This window comes from Macrotis lagotis, chromosome 1 (genome assembly GCF_037893015.1).
Source record: "Macrotis lagotis isolate mMagLag1 chromosome 1, bilby.v1.9.chrom.fasta, whole genome shotgun sequence".
In the NCBI taxonomy this organism is placed as follows: Eukaryota; Metazoa; Chordata; class Mammalia; order Peramelemorphia; family Peramelidae; genus Macrotis; species Macrotis lagotis.
The window spans coordinates 609,003,241-609,020,463 of record NC_133658.1 but is presented as its reverse complement, the minus strand read 5'-3'; the positions used below and the strand labels follow the sequence as shown (position 1 = coordinate 609,020,463).

At 43.1% G+C, this 17,223-nt stretch overlaps 1 protein-coding gene across 1 annotated transcript in view; it reads left to right on the top strand.

Annotated features, from left to right (window-relative positions):
* Window positions 1–16,363, top strand: part of LOC141507381 (zinc finger protein GLI2-like) — a 399,920-nt gene extending 383,557 nt beyond the window's left edge. The window contains 5 exon segments of the mRNA XM_074214973.1: window positions 3,041–3,205; window positions 8,340–8,621; window positions 10,640–10,804; window positions 10,806–10,977; window positions 11,996–16,363. Coding sequence (XP_074071074.1) covers window positions 3,041–3,205; window positions 8,340–8,621; window positions 10,640–10,804; window positions 10,806–10,977; window positions 11,996–14,436 — 3,225 coding nt within the window. The 3' untranslated portion in view covers window positions 14,437–16,363.
* Window positions 16,364–17,223: the final 860 nt, after the last annotated feature.

The window sequence follows — 17,223 nt, the reverse complement described above, 5'->3', positions numbered from 1 at the left end:
CCAGAACCTTAAAATATCATCACAGTTGTTAATTATTCTGTCTATAGGCAAGGATATCTTACTGTCAGATACTGACATAGAACAGACTCTATTGTAAATCGGGGGATTCTCAATTTTTTCATCTCAATACCTTTTGGCATCTAGTTAACCTTCCTATGCCCCCCATTAAATAAGAAAGGAAACAAATGTTAAGAGTTTACTGTGCAAATTCTCGTAAAAAAGAAAATAAAAATAATTTCATCAAGATACTATAATTATTTATGAAATGTTTTCCCTATCTCATTGAGAAACTTCTCATAACACCTCTCCCAGGGGTGTACATATAATATGCTGAATAATGCTTTTTTAATTTAATAAAAATAACTACAATCCTGGAAGATAGGTGCTATCATCATCCCCATTTTATAGTTGAGGAAACCAAGGCAAATAGAAGTTAAGTGTCTTGCCCAGGATCACACAGGTAAAAAGCATGTGAAACTAGATTTAAACTCAGTTCTTCCTGACTCCCATTTTTACCTTGAGTCCTAAGGTTGAGAAATCTATGATTGAAGACAATTCTTCTAAAGTTTCTTGCATTAAAATTCTATAAGCGTGTGTGTGTGTGTGTGTGTGTGTGTGTGTGTGTGTGTGTGTGTGTGTGTAGAAAGAAAGATTAATTGATTTAGGCTATTGGTGGGCCTATTATGTGAGAGGAAAATAACTAAAAATTTAAAATCCAAACCTAATAGATAGACAAAATTGGGAGGATAGAGGAAAAACTTTATTTACATTGCCACATTAATTAGCTTTATAAAAAAAAAGATTAACTATACAATTTTTTTCAAGTGGTAGCTCCCTGGTGTATTTTAGATAAAATATGTTTATATGTTATTCCCCTTCTAGAAAAAGGAAAAGGATTCTATCTTGTCTAAAGTTCATATCTGACCTCTGAAACAAGCTGAATGATGTATATACCATAAGTAATGTATATATAGATATATGTTAAATAGATATCATTTATATACATATATGTTGAATGAATATATTGTTGAATATATAAACAGCAAGTCTCTTGGACAGATAAAGTGAGGCAAATATATGCACAAAGTTAGGCAAATATATAAAGTGAGTAAATAAATATATAGATAAGAAATTGAATTTTTCCTCTCCTAAGAAAGAATATCAGGCAGTGGGATAAATGCTCAGAAATTTTAGAATTCTCTTTTAGGGAGATATTTGAAAAGAAGAGTGATTCTTCTGTTTCATACATATATAAATTTTTTTGTTTGTATTGTTTCCTCCCTTTTGAACATAAGCTCTGAAAGTGCTTTATTAATTTGTCCTTGTCTCTCCAGTGTCTAGCACAGAGACTGACACATAGTAGTTACTCACTAAATATTTGTTTAATGAATAAATAAATCTGAATCTGAAGCATCTCAATGTCGACAGTCTATAGAACAGAAAACTTAACAGGAGTCATTTTAACTGTCTTGAAATTTTTGAAAAGGGAATTAAATTTGTTCTATTTGTCCCTAGTAAAAGTTACTGGGTTGGGAGGTGACAATTTTGGTTCTCTAGGAAGAGTATATTCCAAATATTAGAGTTGTCTGAGAGTGAACCAAATTGCCTGATAAATTGGGAACTCGCCATCTCTAGAGATCTTTAAGCCAAGGCTGTTTCAAATGTTGTGAATTGATGCTCCATAATAAGGAGGACTGGATGATCTCCGGGGGGGGGGGGGGGGGGGAGTCCCAGACAACTAGATTCTATAGTTTTTCACCAATTTAGGAGACTCTGCCATCTGCATAGACTGTAACCCAGATTGTTCTCATTCTGGGGAATCAGTTTTTTTAAAAAAAGAAAGGTTGTATTAAGTTCCTACTCTGTGACAACATAGTGCTAAGCACTATGGAAAGAAATAAGACAATCTATGAATCATTTTATTTCTGAGGAAAAGGCAGAAAGTTAAAAGAACCCAGTTTCTAGTCTTACCTTTGCTGTGTGACTTTGGTCAAAATTCCACAAATATTTTCCCAGCATCTGCTAAGTGTGAGGTGCTAGGTATGGAAAATGGGGAAGGGAGTGGAAAAAAGAGCTTTCTAACTCTCAGAGCCTCAGTTTTTTTTTCCTGTAAAATGTTCTCCTAAAATAACAGATTTGAACCAAATGGCCATTGAGGTCCCTTGAATCTTTAAATCCCATAATCATAAAATTACTAACTCAGATCTGCTCACTTCTTCCATCCTATTCAGTTCTCAGGATACACAGTTTTCTCTCCCCTGCACTCTTCTAAGTCCATGGAATTCACCATCTTCAATTTAAGTATTCTTTTAACCAACTGCAAGATGAAATGGACCCCAGGGTTGGAATTGCTTCATAATCAGAGAAACTTAAGTACTGCGTATGGTCTTAATAGCCAGAGGAAATTAGCAAAAATAGCAGATAGGAAAGCCAATAGATAGTTTATCAGGCTATACCTATGTGCAAAGTTAGGTGTTATAGGAGACACAGGATATAGCAGAAGCTAAGTTTCTGTCTAAGGTCCCCTCTCATCTCTGTGACTACAAGATAAGCACACATATCTGCATTCAAACAACTTAAAGCCTAAGTGGAAAAAATAAGACTAAAATGCACAACATGAAGGTTTAATGATCAAATGAACTCTAAAGATGTTATTGACATTCATAAAAGAAAGATAGATCATGGATAGGCTTGGTTATCAGGGAAGGAAGGCAATGTGGAGGACGAGGGGGAATTTGTCTTAAGACTTAGAAGCCATTCAATGTATCTTTTAAAAAAAGTTAGAGAAAGGAGTAGGGAAAATTTTTTGTTAGAATCCTCTAATATTAGTGCTGTAAGATTCCTTACAGAAAAAGCAGACTAAATAAATCCCCTGAGAAGTAAACTAAAGTCCAAAGTCTAAACTAAAACTCAATACTTCTGACGTCTTCTACTGCAACATACTACCTCTCCTTAAAGAGGACCCCTCCTTGTAGACTTGGCTTCATTTTCTGGGTTTATTGATTTCATCATTCATTCATTTCTTTCTTTTTGATTTCAGTTTGAAGGATGCTCAAAAGCCTATTCCCGACTGGAGAACCTAAAGACACATCTGAGGTCCCACACAGGCGAGAAACCTTATGTGTGTGAGCATGAGGGATGCAACAAAGCTTTCTCTAATGCTTCTGACCGGGCCAAGCACCAGAACCGAACTCATTCCAATGAGGTACCTCTCTTAGGCTCAGATTTTGGAAGGTATCGAGGAAGGTGGGTAGTCAGAATAGGAAAAACACCTAAAGGCAGCTTCTCCAAATGGACTCCTGAGATTTCTGTAGCTAAGAGCTTTTAACTCCACTGTCTGATCCTGACAAGAGGGATAGGGTAGTCAGAAGAAACCCAGACTAATGAGGTGAAGTGCTATGGACATCATGGAAAAAATACTTTGCTTAGAGTCCCTAGACTTCAGATTATGACCAGCCTATTGCTACTGACTTCCTAAATGACCTTAGTTACTTAAACTCCTCGTCATCTTCATGCTCATCATCATCATCATCACTCTCAATTTCCTCATCTGTGAAATGGAGCTCACAGAATCTGCCCCACAAGGTCAGGATAAAGACAAAGATTACTAAGCACTCTTCAGATGTATTCTATTACAATGAATACCACCAGCTTATCCAGCAAAGGTGTGAAATAAATTTTTTACATCATAAGAAAATGACTGTCATAATGATTTAACTTTGCTTGGGAGTAGGCAATCTGAACTTCCCAGTGAGATCTCTCTGCACCTGGTAGTGATGCTTTACAAAAGAAAATCATGCCTTGGCCTTTTGATGTAAATTGATGAAGCACTATACATGCTTTGTTAACTCCAGTTAATTTAAGCCCACTACCAGTACTTAGGGAATCCAGAAAATTGGCTTTATTATAATACATGTGATGGTCTGCTGCAACAAGCGAATACCTGTGGATTGAATTTATATTGCCATTAGTCTAACAGACTAAAGAAAATAAAATCTCCTAGCATTTAATAATGTTTTTGACCACTTAAAGAATTTGATATGACTATTCATCATTCTAGAAAAAAACTTAAAACTTTAACAATTAAAATTCATCTGAATGTGGAGTCACATAGCTATGTTTGTGTATTCCAATGATTTCCTTGAATAGAAATTGCAAGCCCAATAAAATCTTAGAAGCCAGTAAATCAACAGACATTTATTAAGTGCCTACTATGTGCTGAGTAACATTCTGCTTAGTCCTAGGGATACAATACAAAGATGGTAGCTTCAAAGAGATGGCCATGTAGCATTAATATGATTGTTTTCTCTTAGATCTTTACTCTAAAGGATTGTGTTACTGAGTTCAACCTGGGTGCTTCATGTTTTAGATCTAAAGTCTTCAATCTGTTGTTTGTGAACATGTCAAGACACTTAGGTCATTGCACGAATTAGCCCCAGCAGCACAAGTGAAAGCCTTACTACGAAGAGCCAGAGCTTTAGCAGGAATTAGAAATCAGAGGAGTGTTTGGTTCTAGAAATGTTTCTTGCTTGTCAAAGAATCCCAGGTCACCATTTTCCCCCTTGGATTATTTTAATGACTCCCCTAAGCAGTTCTGATTTACTCATTACCTGGATTTTGGATTTAATGAAAGGATCTGGCACAAGCAATGGAATTTCTTAGTTAACTATCCCCCCTAACCACCCCACCTCCCTCACTCCCCACCCCCACACATCATAAATACCAACATGAGTTATCACCTTCTTGGGGACCAACTGTAGTAAGAAATAGCTCTTGACATTTACCATGCCCCAGACACCTCTTTCTCTCTGGGTCATACCAAATAAGAACCCCTACTCTTGCTTACATGTATTACTAACTTACAACCTGCATTTTCTAAGCTTATTTCCAACTGGTTTTCTCCATTAACCATCCACTCCAGCCATGCTAAATCTCATAAATGACAGAGTATCTGCCAAGATTCTGGAGCAGAAAGAGCATAAAATGTTCCTGGTTTCCAATCATGCCATGTATATTCCCACATCTGCTTTTTTTATTATGCCCTTCTCTATCCCTAGATTGCTCCTCCCCCCCCCCCCCCCCTTACTTTCTACTGAACTAAATGCTACCTATTCTGCAAGACCTGCCCCTGTGTTCAGGAAGCTCTAGAGGCTGTGTTTGGAGAAAGTAATGAGGGGGAAAACAACTGATAAAATTTTGTAAAACTTATTATGACCATAAAAAGGTCATTCCCCCCCACCCCCAAGGAAATGAATGAAGAATTCATTCAATTCAGCAAAAATTAAGTGTCCACTATGTGCAGAGTGTACTTCAGTGAATCTTTGTGGCTAGCCTCAGAGTTAAGATCTAGATTCAAGACCTCCCTATGACACTTACTGATTGTGGAACCCTGAACAAGTTACTTACTCTCCCAATTGCCTCCAGAAAACTCTTTAAAATTCTAAGTTGCCAAGAAGGTACTAAACTACCTTAGTACAGGGGAATTCCTCACTGGGGATTCTCTAATAGGAAATCAGATGAGAGTAAAAAAATAATCCTAGTTCTGTGATGGAAATCTTAAGATAAAAATGAAACAGTTTCTTCCATCAAGGAATACCTGAAACCTGAGACAAAAAACTTAAGAAGCTAGATGACCCTGTGGAGAGAGCAGGCACACTGACCCTGGAGTCAAGAAGACCCGAGTTCAAATGTGGCCTCAGACACTTAAAACTTACTGAGTGACCCTGGGCAAGTCATTTAGCCCCAGTTGCCTCATATCCAAGGCTATCCCCCTTTATCCTGATCTATATCTGGCTACTAGTCCCAGAGAGCTCCAGAAAAGAATGTGAGGCACAGTTATCGCCCTCACTCAAAACCAGTTTAAGTCCTTGTCATGGCATCACCTCCCTGGTATCATGGTCCTATTCAAGAACAAAGGTCAAATAGCTACAACATGCTTGTCCATTCAGCAGACCTTGAGTTACTTTTATATCATATTCAGCGATCCTCCCAGGACATCCTGCTATCTCTTGTCACTGTCAAGTTGTCCACCTTCTGCCTTCTATCTCTTGAAATTAAAACATGCTTCCCGGATGACCCTGCTCCTAGAGTGTCATCTTCCCCTATTAGAATTTAAGTTCCTTAACCACAAAGACAGTCTCTTATTTCAATATGAGTTTGCTAGCACTTTACACAGTGCCTAATACAGAGAAAGCACTTAATACCTTGCCATTTGTTCATTCAGAGAGCTTACATTCTATTTTGAAAATTTAATATGTTAGCACTAGGACAATGACACCAATTCAAATAGACATGAATATTGACTTAGAATATTAAAAAATTAATATTATCTAGGTTGTATTATATTTTTATTTATTTTTGTTTAGCATTTTCCAGTTCATCTTAGTCTGATTCAGGCCACATTCCAGAGTATGGTAACCTGTGTTCATGAGTTGGACACATTTGCCCAAAACAATCTTCAGCTGATAGAATTTGTTAAGTGAACAATTGGTGAGTTTCAGCTTTGTCTACCACAAATCAAATATACCATTATTCCTAAAAACTGTTAAATCATCAGATATCATGAAATATTTGAATAAATTTATTTTCCCAAATGCATGCAGAGAATATGCAATGTTCATTTTTGTAAGGTTTTGAATTCCACCTTTTTCTTCCTCCTTCACTCCTCCCCTTGACAGCAAATAATCTAATGTAGATTATACATATATAACTATGTGAGACATATTTCCATACTGATGTTTTGTCCTTCGATCTCAAAGAAGACTATGACATATGATGCCATGACAAGTACAATAGATTGGATTTGAGTGAGGGGGTGCTGTGCTATGTCACCAGCCTCATTTTCTCCTCCAGAACTACTGGGTCCAGTGGCCAGATATAAATCAGGACAACTGGAGATGGCCCTGGATGAGAGGCAATCAGACTTGGCTATGTCACACAGCTAGTTAAGTGTGTCAAGTCTGCAGTGAGATTCGAATTCCCATCCAAGACCAATTTTCTACACTGCCCCACCTAGCCCATTTCCAGATTAATCATGCTATGAAAGAAGAATCAAAACAAAAGGAGAAAAACATGAGAAGGGGAAAAAACATTAAATATTAAAAATGGAAAATTTTTGCTTTGATCTAAATTCAGACCCTATAGTTTTTTCTCTGAATGTGGATGCTTGTGAAATATTTGAGAAAGAAGGGTATTGCAATAGCTAAGAATAATGGCAACAGACCTGATTCTTGGAATAGTGAAAAGCTCACTTAGCATGGGTAACAAGGGTTCTGGATTCCAGTCATAGCTCTGTCACTGACAGATATGAGATCTTGAGTTTCTTGGCTTGAATTTCCTCAATTGTATAATGAAGAGGTTGGTAGGATTAGAATAAATCCATACTTTGCCCTTAGGGTTCTAGTATAACCAAGTTTGGTTAAGTTGGCAGACTGGTGATTTGAGGCTTAGGTTTTGACTGGCAGGTATAGGATAAGGATGGTTTTATTCTTGCCTCTGAGTTTCCAGTTCCTAGCTTTGTGTCTGGGACACAGTAGGCACTTAATGCTTGTTGATTGATTTCACATGTATATAGTAAAATTTAAAGGACAGTCTCATCACAATTGCTGCTGAGATACTGATCATCTGTATGTCATGAGAATACATCCGGAACGTCTCATGATCATTGAAATAGTAACTCCCTCCCTTCATCCACCCAGTTATTTTGTCAAGTGTCTTATTTGTGTCATTTAGCATTGTACTAAATACTTGGGGGCAGGGTGAAGAGGACATGTAATAATAAAGACATGTAAGATACAATCCTTGTTGAAAAACTGACACCCTAGTTGACATGACAAAACATATACACTTCTGTTTTGAAATTTTAGCATGTTAGCACTTAGAACGGGGGGGGGGGTCAAATTCAAATAGAAACAAATATTGATTTAGAAAACTATAAATGAACATTAATAAATGTTCATTTAATAAATTAATCAATTAAATGTTAATAATATGACACAATCCTTATCACCAAGGCTAATGAACTCTCCTTTCCAAGGGTCAGGTCTGTTATAATTATTTCTTAGCTAGGAAAACAACATAAGGCATATGTTATATTTGCCTGGTTTGGATTTTAGTGCAGCAATTTCAAGAAGAGAGTGTGAACTAGAGTCAATAATTATTAGCTTATGAAGAATGGCTTGAATTTGGAAAAGAAGGAGAGAATATTCTACCTGGGGAGAACAACACAATCCAGAAATTATTGTGGTGAATAAGCATGTCATATGGGAAAGGCCTCCCTTAAGACACCACTAGGATTTAGCAATCTCCTATGTCATTAACATTAGATTCCTTTTCCTCAGAAACCTTATATCTGCAAGATCCCTGGTTGTACGAAGCGATACACAGACCCCAGCTCTCTCAGGAAACATGTGAAAACAGTACACGGTCCCGATGCCCATGTCACTAAGAAGCAGAGAAATGATGTGCACCCAAGGGCACCTCCACTCAAGGAGAATGGTGACAATGAAGCAAGTGCTAAACAGGGCAGAGGGGGCCTGGAGGAGAATGCCGAGGCAAACAGCACCAACCAGGCAGTGGAGGATTGCCTACATGTCAAAGCCATCAAGACAGAGAACTCGGTGGTAAGTGTCAATGTAGACCTTTCATCCTACCCTTCAAATTCAATGTGTTTGAACCCCTGACTGGTCAGATCACAAAGCTAAGCACACAATTCAAAGAAGTTCTGTCCTCAAGGACCATAGACTGCCTTGAAGCCTGTGAGCATTAAAGATCCATCAAAGATCAGCCCAGGTTGTGGTCCATATTGTGATCCATGCCCTTGCCAACAGGCCCCATTTCTTCTCTTTTTTATATACCTTATAAAAAATCAATTGGCAAATCTTCATATGATGCAACTGGAACATAAGAACCCATTGATTATTATCTTCTGGAACAAAGGACCTAGTTAATAATTTAAAAAACAAAAAGCAGAAAAAGCTGCTGTATTTCTCTGACCAGGCCAAAAGACCAGAAATGAGAGATGAGCACCTAGAGGCAGGTGCCTCCCCCATGTTTCATGTAATAATGATTAAACAGTTTTAAATATTTTTGGGAGCTGTGTATCTGCTCTTTTTCCATTTGTTGCACAATTAACTTCCAGCTGTGACTCCTTAATTCTAATCACTTGTTCTTTGTCTCCTCTTCTTTTCCTTACTATACCTCCCTAAGGATAGTCGGTATTAAGGTGAGCAGAGTAACCCTTTGTGTTAGGCTATGGTTTAAATGTTGTCTGTATCTTAGATGTGATGTACTAGAAATTGGTATAGAGTGTGTGTGTGTGTGTGTGTGTGTGTGTGTGTGTGTGTGTGTGTGTGTGATCTCAAAGTATTGATTTTATTAGTTCATTTGAAATCTTGAAATTAAAGGCAACAGAAAGGACCACAAGTAAATAAAAGCTCATTTGAGTGTCCCTTTCCCCATCACAACAGGAGTACTTCCTTTCACCTACACCATGAACTTCTCATTTCTCATACCCAGTGCTCCATTCTTGTCTCCATCTTTTTAATTTGCCTGCTCCAAATGCATAGTATGCCTCTCCTCTTCACCTGTGCCTCTGAGTCCCTCATTTTCTTTAGGAGTTAGCTTAAATGCCATCTTCTCCATGAAACTTTTTCTGATCTCCCCAGCTATCAGAGTTCTCCCTTCCAAAATTATCTTGTATCTATTTTTAATCTATTTTCAATGTACCTATTGCCTAGGTATCCCTGATAGTATATGAGCCCCATCAGGACAGGGAATGGTTAGCCTTTGCCTTTTTAACCCCAGCATTTAGCACTTTGATTGGCACATTGTAGTGCTTAATAAATTCATTTTTGCCTGTTGATTGATTGATAGGATAAAGAGCTGGATCCCTTACTGCTTATTCTTAGACAAATGTAAGAGACATTATCAATCCAAATGAAATACCACAGTCTGTATATGGTGGACTCAGAAATCTTGCCCTTTAAGTTCAAGGACTCTGGAACATGAGGTGGGGAATAGAAAGCCAAACTGTAAGTGAGCTGGCCCTTCTGGTCTAGGGTGCCTTCTACCATGGAAAATGCCAGGTCAGTCATCACAGCAGTCCCTCCCATAGCAGCAGAGAAAGCAAAAGCAAAGTCCATGGGGATCTAAAGCTACTAGCCAGCTTATTCTCTCCATTCATCATCTACCAGTGTTCACAACAGAGAAGCCAGGAGACACTAGTCAGCCAAGGTGATGAATTAAATACTAAGGTTCTTAGCAAACATTGGTTAAACTTGAAGGACAAGTCCTTCCTTTAGTCTCATAAGTCCTTGTATAAAATACATGAGGAAAGGACACAGTCCCTGTCCTCAAGAAACTTAAAGTTTGGTTGGAGTGATAAGATTAATAGAGATTAAATACTTCTACAAGTCAAGGTACAACCAATAGTTAGATTATATGTAAATAATAAGAGCTTTAGGAATTAAAAAGAAGAAGCCACAATGTTTGAATCTGGTTCCTTCTCCCCCCAGCAAATTTTCCAATGTAGATATGTGTTGGCCAATTTGTGCACTGGTATGGGAGTTCACCTCTGTTTTTTAGCAGTCCAGTACTGGTCCTTAATCAGCTCACAACCTTTTGATCTGTTTTCCCTCAGTTGTATCAGTCCAGCCCCGGGGGCCAATCATCCTGTAGCAGTGAGCCCTCACCCCTTGGCAGTGCCAACAACAATGACAGTGGAGTAGAGATGACCATGCACAGCGGGGGTAGCCTGGGAGACCTGACAACACTGGACGACAACGCTCCTGTCGCTGACTCGACCGTCCCCCTCTGGCTCATCAGCGGTCAGCCTGCAGCTGCGCAAACATATGACAACCATGCAAAGGCTTGAACAGCTCAAGAAGGAAAAGCTTAAGACAGTCAAGGATTCCTGTTCATGGGCAAACCCGGCTCCTCAAGTCCGAAACACCAAGCTGCCTCCTATTCCGGGAAATGGTAAACTGTCCATTTGTGCATGCCTTGCAACCTGGGGGAATGGACATCAAAGTAGAGATGAATGACCACAGGAATAGGAATCAGGAAACCATTCTATTTTGGCTCTATCCCTGGGCTTTTCACCTTGTGGAGACTCAGTTTCTTTCTTCATTCCTCAACCGAAGGATTGGATCAGTTTCTCTAAGGTCTTTTAATATGCTCTTAAATAGAGCCAGACCTTTCTACTACCTCACTCCCCCTCCACATGCTCTGAAATCCTTGGCATCCTTGATGTCACTTGCACCAGATCCTCTATCTCCTGCCTATCTTGCCGGAGACATTCTCCTTCCTGACTTCCTTCAAGAAGCTTAATCCCCTCTCACCTTAATGCCCTTCCTATGAAACTAGTTCCTATTTTTCCTTTAAATATTTTGTTTCTAAGTAGCACGTTGCTTCCTTCCATTATACTACAGGTTCCTAGAGAGCAGGAATTTATTTTTACTTTGTATCTCCAGTGTGTAACATAATATCTGGTATTTGTATAGTAGTTACACACACACACACACACACAATTTATTTATTTTAAAGTGGGCATTTAAGAAATCTTCCTCCCTTGTTATTTCACTTCCCAAAGGAACACCTAGTGAACTCTTTCATTCTGCCTTAGCTTTTAAGGGAAATGTTCATTTAGTGTCCTAGGATCTCAGCAAAACTTTCTAACTTGGTTTGTGAATTCTATGTCATCATTGATAGAGAGCAAGCCCCCCCCCCCCATCCCCCGCTTGAAGACCTCCAGGGATGGGCAGCTCGCTACCTTTATGAATAGGAGTGATCTTGACCTAGGACTTTGACATCTCAGTTAAAAACCTGGTGCGGCGGGTTGGTTGACGGGTGAGGAAAGCGAAGGCGGGTGACAGGCTCAGGGTCTATTATTAATAGCCACGAAGTATCCAGGCGTTTGTTTGTTCTCCGTCCCGGCCGCTTGTGCCAGCCCCGGCGCGCTCCGCGAAAGGTCACTGTTTGGCTTGCTTTCCTCCAGGCTCAATCATGGAGAACTTCAGCGGGCCCCCGGCGCCCCTGCCCAACCCGAGGATCATGGAGCTGTCGGTCCACGAGGTGACCACGCTGAGCCAGCTGAGCGAGCGCAGGGACAGCGCCGCCAGCACCGTCAGCTCGGCCTACACCGTCAGCCGCCGCTCCTCCGGCATCTCCCCGTACCTGTCCAGCCGCCGCTCCAGCGAGGCCTCCCCGTTCGGGGGCCGCCCGCACGACGTCAGCTCGGCCGACTCCTACGACCCCATCTCCACGGACGCCTCGCGCCGTTCCAGCGAGGCCAGCCAGTGCAGCGGCGGCCCGGGGCTGCTGAACCTCACGCCGGCGCAGCAGTACAGCCTGAAGGCCAAGTACGCCGCGGCCACGGGAGGGCCCCCGCCCACGCCGCTGCCGCACATGGAGAGGATGAGCCTGAGGAACAAGCTGTCCCTGCTCGATCCGCCCGAGCGCCCCCTGCCGCCGGCCTTCCCGCGCCCGCTGGGGCCGCGGCGGGGCAGCGACGGGCCCTGCTACGGCTACGGGGCGGCGCCCGCCTTCCCGCACGAGGCGCCCGGCGCGGCGGCCCGCAGGGCCAGCGACCCCGTGCGCGGGGCGGCCGAGCCGCCGCCCCTCCCCCTCCCGCGCGTGCAGCGCTTCAGCAGCGCGGGCAGCGTGCACCCGCCCTCCCTGGCGGCCTGCGCCGAGCGGCGCGGCCCGTGCCCGCAGCCCTACGCGCGCCCCGAGGCGGCCCTGCCGCGCCACGCCTACTCGCCGCGGCCGCCGGGCATCAGCGAGAACGTCGCCATGGAGACGGCGGCGGCCGAGGCCGAGGGCCCGGGCGCGGAGGACGAGCTGGTGCTGCCCGACGACGTGGTGCAGTACATCAAGTCCCAGAGCGCTGGGGCGGCCCAGGAGGGCCCGGGCCCGGCCTACCCCGGGGAAGCCTTCCCCGCGGGCCCGAAGCTGCCCAGCCCCAGCCTGCACGGCCCACGCCGGCCCGCGGCCCACGCCGCGCATGGCAGCCAGCCGGCGCCCATGCTGAGCGACTGCCAGCTGGGCTACGCCGCCCCGAGCAAGAGCAACATGCCGGTGCAGTGGAACGAGGTGAGCTCGGGCTCCGTGGACCTGCTCTCCAGCCAGCAGCCCAAGCCGTTCCCGCAGGGCAACCTGGCGGTAGTGCCGCAGAAGCAGGCCTTCGGGCAGTACCAGGGCTACGGCCAGCAGGTCCTGCAGGCGGGCCCCGGGGACCTCGACAGCGCCCAGGCTGGCCTCCTCCCCAGGAACGGGGTCGGCCCCGGGCCCAGGGTCAGTTACATGCAGGTCCGGCAGCCGCTCGCGGCCAACCCGTGTCCCGCCATGAGCTCGGACCTGAGCCCCGGGGCGGCCTACAGCCAGCCCCACCCCATGCTGAGCCCGGGCACCGGGCCTGGGGACCTGAACCAGCTCTCCCCGTCCTGTAGCAACCTGGGAGTCAAGGCAGGGCACCTGGGCCTCCCTCAGCAGATGGAGGTGGCCCCCGACCCTTCCCTGATGGTGAACAACCGGAGGGAACACGCACTTCCCAACCCAGCCATGCACATGGTGACCCCACAGAACTATGCACAGCAGAGCCATCACCTGCCGCCTTCCATGAGCCAGGAAGGCTACCACCAGCCCCCATCTCTTTTGCCCTCCCACCAATCCAATTTTGTTGACCCTCAACAGAACATGATGGGCTCAGTGGGACAGAGCTTTGGACCAGGTCTGGTACAGCCGCGCCCACCTCCAGATCCCAGCCCAGCCAACAGACACCGCGGGGTACGCTCTTCGCAACAGCTAGGCTACATGAGAGCCGCAGCATACCCCATGGGGGCTAGCACACCGGGACAGGAGACTGGGGAGGCTATTCCCAAATCAATAAACGAAATGGTCTCGCCTCCGCAGCAGCAGCTGCAGCAACAGAATACCAATGGGCCCCGGGATAATAGCATGATGTACTACTATGGACAGATCCACATGTATGAACAGAATGGAAATTTTGAGAACCATGTGGACTGCCGGGTAATGCAGCAGCAGCAGCAGCAGCAGCAGCAGCAGCAACAGCAGCAGCAGCAGCAGCAGCAGCAGCAACAACAGCAGTGTCCATTGAGCAGCCTCAAGCCGCATGCCATGGCTTCCCCAGGGGCCAATCAGGTGTCCAGCACAGTGGACTCTCAGCTTCTGGAGCCCCCCCAGATCGATTTTGATGCCATCATGGATGATGGTGACCAATCAAGCCTAATGTCAGGAACCCTGAGCCCCAGCATTCTTCAGAATCTCTCCCAGAATTCCTCCCGCCTCACAACTCCACGGAACTCTTTGACCCTGCCCTCAATCCCAGCAGGGATAAGCAATATGGCTATTGGGGACATGAGCTCCATGCTAACGACATTAGCAGAAGAGAGCAAGTTCCTTAATATGATGTCTTAACACAAAGCACAAGGAGGCAAGGAGAGAGGGGCTGTTTGCCAAGCAATCTGATGAATGTGCTTTTGAAAAAGAATCACTTCCTAGAGAATAGAGATTTTTTTTTTCCAACAAGTATTAAATACATGAAAGGGATTTTAGCAAATTATCTGTACAGACTTCATGAACTCTTTAGAGTTATTTTTTTTGTACCTCTGTGGTATGTCTCTAGTAAATTTTTGACTTATTTTACAGAGCACTGAGAAATGTCACAATAGAGAAGGGGCTGAGGGGAACTCCTACAAGACTTCCATGTAAATGCACAACTATACTCTGGCTGCCTCCTTTGTGTTACTTGGCTAATGAAAACTTTTCATTAGCCAAAAGTTTTCCCCCAACCTGCTTTCCAAGCAAATTTGGGGAGGAGGAGTGGTAAGGAAGGGAAATTGCATTTTGTTCTGAGTTTGAAAGTTATAATATATATTTAGCTCCTATGAGATTAAGTTTTCCTTATGGTGCCAATGAGGAAAAGCGCTCTTTATCCCCACTCCCCTGCCCAGTTCTTCTTTAAGAATACTGTAGTGGAACATTAAGTTCCTTGCCATAGAGGAGAAACAACAATTTCGTCCAGCCACTTCAAAAGTGCCTTACTGTGCTCTGGTAGGGAAGTATCAAAATATAGGGCCTGCAGTAGGGAAGGCATCAAAACATAGAGCCTACAAGCTTTGTAAGATATGTGTACATTAATAAATAAAATATGGCAGTGTTGCTAGAATGACACATACATGGGCTGAGTCCAGAATGATGGCCCCCTTGTATCCAGATTGTGTTTACAGTGTGGTTGATGTTATATTTAAAATGAACCCCATCCCGAAGAAGAATGCTCATTTTTATATACCTCTAGGGCAATGGTGATGCTATACATTGGGATAGACCAAATTTGTACTTGCCAAAGGGGATGAGTTGGGGCAGTACTACCTACCATTGGTTGGAACCCATTCTTTTTCCTTCATAGAATTGCCTTCCTCCTCAAGCAGACTATCAGGAGTCTATTTAAAAGTCTGATGTCAGGAAAAAGAAATATGCATTTACCAAAAGCTTCTATGTTTTCCTAATACATTATTCTCTTGCTTTGCCATGAAAAATGCTATAGGGCTCTGTCATAGCCCCTCCCCACCCCCAGGTCTCTGAAGGGCACTTAGTCTCCTGGCAGAACGATAGTGTCCAATCCTCTGACAGTGCTCGTTACTCTCAGCTGAGTTACAAATGGGCTATACTTGCTGTATCTTCAAGATACCCCTTTCTCCTCCTACCTTCTCCCATTCATTCTTAAAGGAATGATGAGGATTGCATGGTCTACCAACTCAGAGGCTGGTTTGAACCAGTCTTTCGGAGCACTGAGGGACTGTCACTAAATTCTCTGGCTCAGAATGACTTGGGCCAACTTGGAATATGAAGAATGCATTTGGAGCTTGGATTTTAAGGGGTAACATTGGTTTCCCCCACCTTTTATAATGAGGCTTGCAGCAGTCAAATTCAAACCCCACAACTCCATCGTTATCAGTGATTTGGGATATTCTCCCAGTATCTGGCATAACTTAGGCCTTTATATTGCTGTGGGGGATCAGTGGACAGAAGACAGAATGATCAGTCCTGAGCTCACTATCCTATCATGTCCTGAACTCATTACTTGTAAAAGGTCAGTTCTAAATGCCCAAATCTTGGATGTCCTGAAGGTCCTGAAGAGTCTGTGGCTTCCTAATGGTGTTCACTCATTTACTGAGATAGTATTATGATAATCATCCTCGATTTGTATATATTCTGTATAGAAGACATCATTACTAAAAAATACTGTAGGTGAATGTTGGGTCAGATTTATATCTCAAACATTTTTAGCTGTTTTCTACATCCTACAAATTGAGATGACACACTCAACTTGTAAATAACTCTTTTTGTACATTAAAAAATAATTTTTTTCATAATTTATTTTGTCTGTCTGCTTATTCCTTGACAGTAGCTAATGAAAACCAGGACAGTAAATTTGATGCATTTGAAATGAAATTAGACTGTATTTTTTCTCAGCCAAATTGATATTGACTTTGCTTTCTCGCCAAAGAAACATTTTAAACTGGAGTGTTGGCTAGCCAAATTGGTTTCTACAGCTGAGGGTTTGGTGGCTCTTTAGGGGATGGTTCTAAACACTAAATAGTTTTATAATTAGTTTTTACAACTGGGTCAATTTGTAGAGTCTTAAAGCTGGAAAGGACCTGAAAAGTCATCTACCCCCCCTTTTTAGAGAGGAGGAAACAAAAGCCAGGAAAGATGGCAAAGCAAACTCAGGTCTCTTCGTGGCCAGACCAGTATTTCTACTAAATTGTGCCACCCTTCTCATCAGGTAAATCACAGTGGATAGACAGCATAGGCCCTGGAGTCAGCAGAACCTGAGTTCAAATGTGACCTCAGACACTTTCTGTGTGACCCTCATCAAGTCAGATTGCCTCACATCCAGGGCCATCTCCAGTCATCCTGATTCATATTTGGCCACTGTATCCAGATAGCTTTGGGGGAGAAAATGAGGCTGGTGACTTAGCACAGCACTGCCTCACTCAAATCCAATTCACGTGCTTGTCATGGCATCACTTCCCTGATGTCATGGTCTTCTTTGAGAATGAAAGACAAACATCAATCATCAAATCCCTAGAGTTTCAGGGCTGTGGACTGAGAATGGGACTTTTCTCTGCTTTTGAGTAAAACACATTTCATTTACAAGATTTTGACTCAGAGGGATTAGTAGGAAAGAGAAGAGAATAA